We start from the raw sequence: 10,597 nt of genomic DNA, 5'->3' as shown, positions 1-10,597 counted from the left end.
CTAGTAAAATAACCCCCCCCCCCCCCCCCCACCTTTCCATTTCAAGTTATATGTTATGTTTCATTTTTATACGTCCCTAAAAAACGTTAATCAAGAGGATTCTTTGATCATTTTATCTTTATTTATGTCTTAAGATATAATCTTTCTATTTAGGTGTATGTAGTCTTCAAAAACATGTATGTCTTCAAAATCACAACAGATAATTTGAGGCAAAGATCAGAGCAACAAGGCTAAAAGATCCCTTTGGATTTGGCCTGAATGACCTTAAATGTCAACATGATTTTCATTAAGTCAGTGGCTTCTCACCTAATTGTAGAAATTAATTCTATGGCTTTAGCCCTCAATGCATGAGGTATATTCCCTATAGAGCTACAATATATTGTAGACTTTAAAAGGGCTACATTCCAATTCTAGCTAGCTAGCTAGGCTAAGTAATAAGTAGTATGATGGAAAAAATTCTACAACTTGGATATGGATTAAACACATTTTACTTGTTGATTTGATTCTAAGTGGTAATCTAAAAAGCATTATCCTCAATTATCTACTAATAAGACTAAAATAACCTTAGATGCAATAATAATCTATTCTGGGACACATTCTGCGTACATCTTTATCATCTTCAGACTTCATTAGTGAAATTACACTGAATATGTGAAAAATAAATATGAAGGGTCCAAGTCCAATTATTCTCAATGAAAAGAAATGTTTATATTATTATTGCTTTTACAAAGAATGGATGCTAGTCACACCTTTTCAAATTCCTAAAAGTATAGGTCAAACTCCCTCAACCTTTTGTTTTGTGATTCCTCTTACAAGCTAAGAATGGACCCTTTTTCCACCCTTCTTTGCATGCTTTCTTATAATGTCTTTTTGAGTCTTGGTGCTCTAAAAAAGCTGAGGAAAGGATAAAGAATTAATCATAAGGGTATAATGGTCACCCTAAAAAGAATCAAAGGACAAGGTTGTACTTTCAAACAAATCATGGGGACTTGTGATGAGATGGACGAGATTCTTTCAATATCAGTTAAAGTTTTTAGCTTTGATTCTTAAGATGAATGGAGAAAAAATTCTAATAGCAAACGCTTCCTCTTTTAGTTGGTCCTACAGGATATTATAACTATATAATCAGACCAGTAAGTTTCGGATATATAGCAGAATACTTACAAAAAAAGATGTTATTCCCATTGCTTATATAAAACCTTGTTATTGAAACACAAAGAAACCACATTACACTCAAACCAAAAAAATGTTTTTGTTCACTTACCTTAATTCTCTGTCCAAAACACCTCAAAAGCTAAAGAAAAGAATGTTAGCAACATGGACACCAGACCAAGAACTCAACAAAGTGAGACTAAGGTCTGGTGCTGACATGAAGAGGAAACTTACATGGTATGATTTAGTAGCTCTAGGAGTTGGAGGAATGCTTGGTGTTGGAGTTTTTGTTACTACTGGACCCGTTGCTCGAAAAACCTCTGGCCCTTCTGTTTTCATCTCTTATATAATTGCTGCTGTATCTGCCCTTCTTTCTTCCTTGTGTTATACTGAGTTCTCTGTTGATGTTCCTGTTGCTGGTGGCGCTTTTAGTTATCTCCGAGTTACTTTTGGTAAGGATTTAACTTATATATACTGACTGACACGTCATCTAAAAGATAATTGTCCATATAAAGTAGGTAGGGTTGGTTTTTCAGACTGTCACTCAACTAATAGTTATTATCTCAGAAAGCCACTCTTCTTCATGATTTCAATTTTTTTCAACGAAGAAAGTGACTTTCTGAGATAAATGATAATGACTGTTAGTTGAGTGACCATATGAGAAACCAACTCGATGAATTAATATAGCTAGCAAGTTTATATACTCTATGTTGTTATAGATATTAACATGATGAAATTAAATGGATGCAGGGGAATTTGTAGGATACTTTGCAGGAGCAAATATATTAATGGAATATGTGTTATCAAATGCTGCTGTTTCAAGAAGTTTTACAGAGTATTTGTCATGTGCTTTTGGTAGGAATGATCCAAATTCATGGAGAATTCATGCACATGGTTTAATGCAAGGTTACAACATGTTGGATTTCCCGGCAGTCGCGTTGATTATTGTCCTCACTATTTGCTTGTGTCATAGGTATGTTCGCTATACAGTCAAATCTCTTTATAACAACGTGATCATTTGTTCAGATAGAAAATGATTGTTATAGAGACGTTTGACTGTATTATAATTTGAGTACTTTTTAGTGGTTTTTTGATAATGATATATCTATTTTGCAGCACTAAAGAGAGCTCAATGTTGAACCTAATAATGACAGCCTTCCATGTGGTGTTTTTTGGATTTATAATAATAGCTGGATTTTGCAATGGGAAGGTTGAAAACTTAGTAAAGCCAGGAGGAATAGCTCCATATGGTGTTAGAGGGATTCTTGATGGAGCAGCCATAGTTTACTTTAGTTACATTGGATATGACACAGTGTCAACCATGGCTGAAGAAATTAAAAACCCTTCAAAGACTCTACCTTTGGGAATTGTTGGCTCTGTCCTCATTGTCTCTGCTCTCTATTGCCTCATGGCTCTATCTTTATGCCTTTTGCTACCTTATAACATGGTACGTACGTCGTTCAACTGACTTATATATATACACTGACAGAGTGACAGTATAAAGAATTTATCAATGAAATTTTACTTGCTATATGTATCCAATTGTCTGGTGTATAGAAGTTTAACTCGTTTATAAATATTTGTAGATCCCAGAGGGAGCATCATTTTCAGCGGTTTTCGAGTTGATGGGGTGGAAGTGGGCAAGCAATGTAGTAGGGGTAGGTGCAAGTTTAGGGATTGTAGCATCTCTATTAGTAGCCATGCTTGGACAAGCAAGGTACCTTTGTGTCATTGGGAGAGCTAGACTTGTACCTTCTTGGTTTGCTAAAGTACATCCTACTACCGGCACTCCGCTAAATGCTACTATCGTCTTAGGTAAGTAACAGTACTAAAGATCAGTTGTATCATTTCATCTAAAAATTTAAATTATTAGAAAAAAAATACACTTTTAATTGATTGAATCAATCAACTAACAATAACTTTTTTGTGTGTTTGTTTGTTTGTGGTTGTTGTATTTTTTTCATTTTTTTATTCATTTGGTTTCCTTAGTAATGATTAAAGTAGATTAGTTAGTTAACTATATATTATCTTCAAAATAGTCATATATATATTTGGAAGAATAAATTACCTTTTTTTAGCAAAGCTTATATCACAAGAAAGTCTTCCTCCTTTTTTCTTCTCATTTTTTTAACAAACTAATGTTTAATATGCATCAAAGAATAACTTTTATTTCCTCTGTTTCAATTTTATTTGTCTGATTTTGACTTGACATGAAGTTTAATTTTTGTACCTATTTTGCAGGTATATGTCAAGCATCAATTGCATTATTCACAGAACTTGATATTGTAATGGAGATGATCTCCATTGGCACATTACTAGTATTTTACTTAGTATCAAATGCACTTATATTTCGTCGATATGTTATACTTAGCAAAAATCCACCACTTCACACTCTCTTATTCCTCTTCCTTCTTTCATCCACCTCTTTTGCATTCTCATTATCATGGCAATTCAAACTACATTGGTGGAATCTCATGTTATTCGCGGGACTTACATTTTCCGCAACAGTCATTTTCCAGTATTTTGTCCCTATGATCATTATGGAACGACAAGAGAGTTGGTTGGTCCCGTTCATGCCATGGCCCGCTACGATATCGATTTTCCTAAATGTTTTTCTCATGACAACATTGAAAATGGTGGCATATAAAAGATTTGGGATTTGGGCTGGTGTTATAACAATATTTTATGTACTCTATGGTGTCCACTCAACATATCATGCTGAAGAAATATTGGAAATAGTTGTTGTTGATAATGTGAATGTCAATTCTTCCACTCAACAACAAATTACTAAGGTTGATATTCAACTTGTTTAATATATAGTACAAACTTTCATTGCCTAGGCATGTTAGTGCTCTATATATACAGTAAAAGTAAAAAAATGAAATTTTTACTGGACAAGGGTAAGGTGGAATGTCCCCCCTTGTCATGTATATATATTTGGTTATGATATATAAGGAAGATGCCACTGGAAGGGTAGTTAATTTCTCAGACAGTCAATCAACAATCAGAAAGTCAGACAATTTTATTTTGTAACACAAAAATTACTCAAGTAATGATAATTATACAGGTTTATATATAGCGAAACAATAATTTTGCATAGACGTATATATATACCATATAACTAGCTTTATTAGTTTGAAAGAAACCTAATCTTCATCATTTTTATCATCTTCCCTATATATAATTTGTCCTTCACATATTTAAAGACATAATCATTAGATCGCAAAGAAGATTGAGAGAAAAATATCATCCCGAGGAGTTGGAAATTCAGATCGGCTCAGAAAATCACTCTTGCTATTTAGTCCGGTCATATTTCGATGCGGGAAAGAATCTTCTTGAAAGACATCTAGCGAAAGAGGACTAGGGCATCCCGACAATTATATACCTACTAATCCAATGTTCACCCGCCGGCAACTGAAGGGATTTCTTTTTCGGGTTCCTTTAGTTGTCTCTATGTCCCTAGCGGGCTGCGATTTTATAAAAATAGTTGGGAGACATGGTCCAAGCCTGGTGAAAAAATGAAATAAAAAAGATTATGATGTAAAAATCTTGCGACCTTGTTTTTCCGATTTTCCGCATGTTGATTATACTTATTTAAGTATGATATATTTATATATTCTTTTTTTTTTCTTTTTTTAATGGCATCATCCTAATTACTCCTCCATTTCAGTTTATATGAACCCACTCTTTTCGGTATTTTCTAAAAATAATGATACATTTTTTAATTTAAAAACTATTAATTCTAATTACATGTTTCATTTTGCTCTTAATGAAACTTTTTTTTAATTACTAAATGAATGTTATGGAATGTTTAAAGTTACAAATTCCAAAATATTTAGGGGTCATTTGGTAGGAAGTATTAGGAGAAATAGTCCATGTATTATGTATGGTATTATATAATACTATGTTTGATAAGAATTTGGGTCTATGTATAACTAATTCATGGATTAGTTATACACCCTACATGGCATTAGAGGATGTATTACTAATACCTTCTATTTGGAGGTATTAGTAATACATAGGATTTAATACCATGGGATAAGTCTATGTAAAGACAAAAATATCCCTCAAATCATTTTGTTTATTTTCTTGATTTTATGTTTTATATTTTTATTAGTAAATTAATTTAAATAAATTAGCATATAAATTATTAGAGAGAGTTGTTTGTTACTAACTAAATTCAATACAATTTTTGAAATGTGAATTTGACATTTATCCTCAAATAATTCAAGTGAAAAAATAGCAATCATGACAACAAAATTGTTCTTCACCTAGCTAGTTAGAAGGTCATAAAAAAAAAACATTGTCCGGCAATTATCTACCTTGACCCAATTACATAATAATACAAGGGTATAATTGGAAATAAAGCTTTTTATAGAGTTTTAATTCAAACACAAGATGAAGTAGGAAATAATGAACCAAATACTTGATAAAAATAAATCCTGCATTACCAATCCCTGCACTATTAATTCATGCATTACTAATCCCTGCGTTATTAATCTTTGTACCAAACGACCCCTTATAGTCATACAAAATTACGAATGTTTTAGATCATAAATCTAAAAAAAAAAAACATTTCTTTCTTTTAACTTTAACTTTGTGACATTTCAAACTGCATATAAAGCGGATCTGTATGGTAGCAAGGGAATTCACCCGAACCCGCTTAGCGAAAAATTCATTTTATATCATGACCAAATATATATACATGATGACAATTGACAAGGGGGGACATTCCACCTTACCCCTGTCCAGTAAAAATTTCATTATTTACTTGTACTCTATATATATAGAGCACTAACATACATACCTAGACAACGAAATTTTGTACTATATATTAAAGAAGTTGAATATCAACCTTAGTAATTTGTTGTTGAGTGGAAGAATTGACATTCACATTATCAACAACAATCATCTCCAATATTTCTTCAGCATGATATGTTGAGTGGACACCATATAGTACATAAAATATTGTTATAACACAAGCCCATATACCAAATCTTTTATATGCCACCATTTTCAATGTTGTCATGAGAAAAACATTTAGGAAAATCGATATCGTAGCGGGCCATGGCATGAACGGGACCAACCAACTCTCTTGTCGTTCCATAATGATCATAGGGACAAAATACTGGAAAATGACTATCGCGAAAAATGTAAGTCCCGCGAATAACATGAGATTCCACCAATGTAGTTTGAATTTCCATGATAATGAGAATGCAAAAGAGGTGGATGAAAGAAGGAAGAGGAATAAGAGAGTGTGAAGTGGTGGATTTTTGCTAAGTATAACATATCGACGAAATATAAGTGCATTTGATACTAAGTAAAATACTAGTAATGTGCCAATGGAGATCATCTCTATTACAATATCAAGCTCTGTGAATAATGCAATTGATGCTTGACATATACCTGAAAAATAGAAACAAAATTATTGTACAAAAGCCGCCATATGATAAGAATTGAGAAGAAGATGTTTTGTTACGTTACGTGCATTGCATAGAGGCGGATGTAGGATTTAAATTCTGTGAGTTCAATGATTAAGATTCTTAGCATTACACTTACTATAGTCAAGGGTGGAGCTAGGTAGATCGGAACTTCATTCGACGAAAAATTATAAACATGGTTAAAATTATTTAATGTGTATATGGTAGATGTTGAACAATTTTGAATTCTTTGTGTGTTTACTTATCTATATTTTGAATCACCTTAGTGAAAATTCTGGCTTTGATGCTGACTATATTCTAAAAACTATGAGAAGATGCGTGTTGAAAAATTTCTTCTCGTTTTAGAGTTTAAATAAAGTTATTCTTTGATGCCTATAAATACTAGCAAAATAAACAATAATTATTCAAAAAGGGGAATCTAGGAAAAGGAGGGATACTTTTTTTTTCTTTCAACTAATATATATATTATAGGATTTTACTTTTTTTAATTAGCTCGACTTAATTGGCCCTTGGATGTTCCTTGTGATATAAGCTTTCCCAAAAAGGCGTTTTAATTAATAGGATTATACGATTATCACTAAGAAAAACAAATGAATAAAAAGAAATAAGAAAAAAAATAGCCACCACAAGCATACAATATTAGAATAAAATAAAATAAAATTAAAAAATCTCCCTTTAATTTTGACAAGTGACCACTATATATAAAATTATTTTTATATCAGATGGAAACTATCATTTAAACCACATGTATTAACATTTTTAAAATTTGTTAACAACTTGACGAATAAAATTTTTGTTATGTCTAGGTAATGATGGTAGTTGATTCAATTAGTTAAAAGTACGATCTCTCTAATAACTTTCAACATAACGATACTACTTACCTAAGACGATAGTAGCATTTAGTGGCGTGCCGGTAGTAGGATGTACTTTAGCAAACCAAGAAGGTACAAGTCTAGCTCTCCCAATGACACAAAGGTACCTTGCTTGTCCAAGCATGGCTACTAATAGAGATGCTACAATCCCTAAACTTGCACCTGCCCCTACTACATTGCTTGCCCATTTCCACCCCATCAACTCGAAAACCGCGGAAAATGATGCTCCTTTTGGGATCTACAAACATTTATAAACGAGTTAAACTTTTATACACCAGACAATCTGATACATATAACAAGTAAAATTTCATTGATAAATTCTTTATACTGTCACTCTGTCAGTGTATATATATAAGTCAGTTGAACGACGTACGTACCATGTTATAAGGTAGCAAAAGGCATAAAGATAGAGCCATGAGGCAATAGAGAGCAGAGACAATGAGGACAGAGCCAACAATTCCCAAAGGTAGAGTCTTTGAAGGGTTTTTAATTTCTTCAGCCATGGTTGACACTGTGTCATATCCAATGTAACTAAAGTAAACTATGGCTGCTCCATCAAGAATCCCTCTAACACCATATGGAGCTATTCCTCCTGGCTTTACTAAGTTTTCAACCTTCCCATTGCAAAATCCAGCTATTATTATAAATCCAAAAAACACCACATGGAAGGCTGTCATTATTAGGTTCAACATTGAGCTCTCTTTAGTGCTGCAAAATAGATATATCATTATCAAAAAACCACTAAAAAGTACTCAAATTATTGTTCAGTCAGACGTTTCTATATCAATCATTTTCTATCTGAATAAATGACGTTGTTATAAAGAGATTTGACTGTATAGCGAACATACCTATGACACAAGCAAATAGTGAGGACAATAATCAAAGCGACTGCGGGGAAATCCAACATGTTGTAACCTTGCATTAAACCATGTACATGAATTCTCCATGAATTTGGATCATTCCTGCCAAAAGCACATGACAAATACTCTGTAAAACTTCTTGAAACAGCAGCATTTGATAACACATATTCCATTAATATATTTGCTCCTGCAAAGTATCCCACAAATTCCCCTGCATCCATTTAATTTCATCATGTTAATGTCTATAACAACATAGAGTATATAAACTTGCTAGCTACATTAATTCATCGAGTTGGTTTGTCAGATGGTCACTCAACTAACAGTCGTTATCATTTATCTCAGAAAGTCACTTTCTTCGTTGAAAAAAAATTGAAATCATGAACAAGAGTAACTTTCTGAGATGATAACTATTAGTTGAATGACAGTCTGAAAAATCAACCCTACCTAGTTTATATGGACAATTATCTTTTAGATGACGTGTCAGTCAGTATATATAAGTTAAATCCTTACCAAAAGTAACTCGGAGATAACTAAAAGCGCCACCAGCAACAGGAACATCAACAGAGAACTCAGTATAACACAAGGAAGAAAGAAGAGCAGATACAGCAGCAATTATATAAGAGATGAAAACAGAAGGGCCAGAGGTTTTTCGAGCAACGGGGCCAGTAGTAACAAAAACTCCAACACCAAGCATTCCTCCAACTCCAAGAGCTACTAAATCATACCATGTAAGTTTCCTCTTCATGTCAGCACCAGACCCTTAGTCTCACTTTGTTGAGTTCTTGGTCTGGTGTCCATGTTGCTAACATCCTTTTCTTTAACTTTTGAGGTGTTTTGGACAGAGAATTAAGGTAAGTGAACAAAAACATTTTTTTGGTTTGAATGTAATGTGGTTTCTTTGTGTTTCAATGACAAGGTTTTATATATAAGCAATGAGAATAACATCTTTTGTTGTAAGTATTTTGTTATATATCCGAAACTTACTATATAGTTATTAGGATTTTTTTTTTCTTTTTTAAGAACCGAAGAAGAAAACTTTAACTAACAGTGAAAGGGTCTCATCTATCTCATCAGATCGTATACTTTTGGTTGATGGATAGTTACACCTAAAGGGTTTCCGTTAATTTAAGGATTGTAAATATAATTAGTCTCTGTTTCCATTAGATGGGATATATCACAATTAAGTTTGGAATAAATTTATATCGTCAATCAAACAGAGTATAAAACTAATTCAAACTTAATCTTAGGATATCCTAACTTATCTCTGTACCAAACTATCCTTTATAGTTTATCCTTTGTTTCTTTATTTCCTTCCCTAAAAAAAACACACTACTTTTTTTTTTTTAATTAAAAAAAAAAAGAGTGCAATGAAAGGTGAAAAGGGTCCAATTAAGAATTTTTAATATAATTAATGCTCGTTTGACACAAGATAATTCTCACTTTTTTCGAAACTCTATTCCAAAAAGAATCGTTTGAACACAAAATTGTTATAATTTTGTAGTTGAATTTCAAAACTGGAATTCGAAACTCTAAAAAAACGATTTTCATAATTTTCTCTTCAAATCACTCAAAGGAAATTTTAATTTGTATTTATGTTCAAACACAATTTCAACTACCATTTTTATCTTGAAAATCAAATATAATAGTAATTTTAAAAAAAAAATCACAATTTTTACGTCCAAACATAAATGGCCAGAGGAATCACAAAACAAAAGGAAGAGGGAGTTTGACCTATTCTTTTTGAATTTGAAAAAGGTGTGACTAGCATTCATTCTTTGTTAAAAGCAATATTATTATTAATAATAATAATCAAAAGATTTCTTTCATTGAGAATAATTGGACTTGAACCCTTCCTATTCATTTTTCTTAATTTTAATTGTCACACTCATCAATTATGGAATTTTTTTATCAAAGTAAGCTATTATAAAAATCAATTTACTAAAAGAATACATTTTTTTAAAATTTTACAAAACTAGTATAAACGTTGTTCACAGTAACGTTTTAGGTTATAATTTATTCAAAAAAATTGAATAACAAAAAGACAAAAATCTGACAAAGTAAATAGACATAAAATGTTATTGTATATATATATATATATATATATATTTTACACATATATATTCACATATGTAAATTTCTCTTTTCTTCTCTTTTCATACATAGATAGTACTTTTGCAAGGAAAATAAGTTGTGAGGAGGCATTACTACAGTATCAATTAATTCCTTTGTCTCTTCTATTATGATGTAGCCATTATATTGTTTTTAATAGTTA

General features: G+C 31.8%; 1 protein-coding gene and 1 pseudogene across 1 annotated transcript; one reads left to right on the top strand and one right to left on the bottom strand.

Annotated features, from left to right (window-relative positions):
* The first annotated feature begins 1,246 nt into the window (after positions 1-1,246).
* LOC102579154 (cationic amino acid transporter 6, chloroplastic-like) lies at positions 1,247-4,035 on the top strand. Its single transcript, XM_006359198.2, has 5 exons — positions 1,247-1,604; positions 1,903-2,125; positions 2,269-2,599; positions 2,739-2,967; positions 3,394-4,035. Exons 1-5 carry the CDS (start codon positions 1,247-1,249, stop codon positions 3,963-3,965), a joined length of 1,713 nt encoding a protein of 570 aa, XP_006359260.1. The 3' UTR covers positions 3,966-4,035.
* A 1,951-nt stretch (positions 4,036-5,986) lies between these two features.
* Positions 5,987-9,194, bottom strand: LOC102578821 (cationic amino acid transporter 6, chloroplastic-like; annotated as a pseudogene).
* Positions 9,195-10,597: the final 1,403 nt, after the last annotated feature.

The sequence above is a fragment of the Solanum tuberosum genome, unplaced genomic scaffold, assembly GCF_000226075.1.
Source record: "Solanum tuberosum cultivar DM 1-3 516 R44 unplaced genomic scaffold, SolTub_3.0 scf00292, whole genome shotgun sequence".
In the NCBI taxonomy this organism is placed as follows: domain Eukaryota; kingdom Viridiplantae; phylum Streptophyta; class Magnoliopsida; order Solanales; family Solanaceae; genus Solanum; species Solanum tuberosum.
Note: the sequence above shows the minus strand (reverse complement) of the source record. Positions and strands in the feature narration are given on the sequence as shown.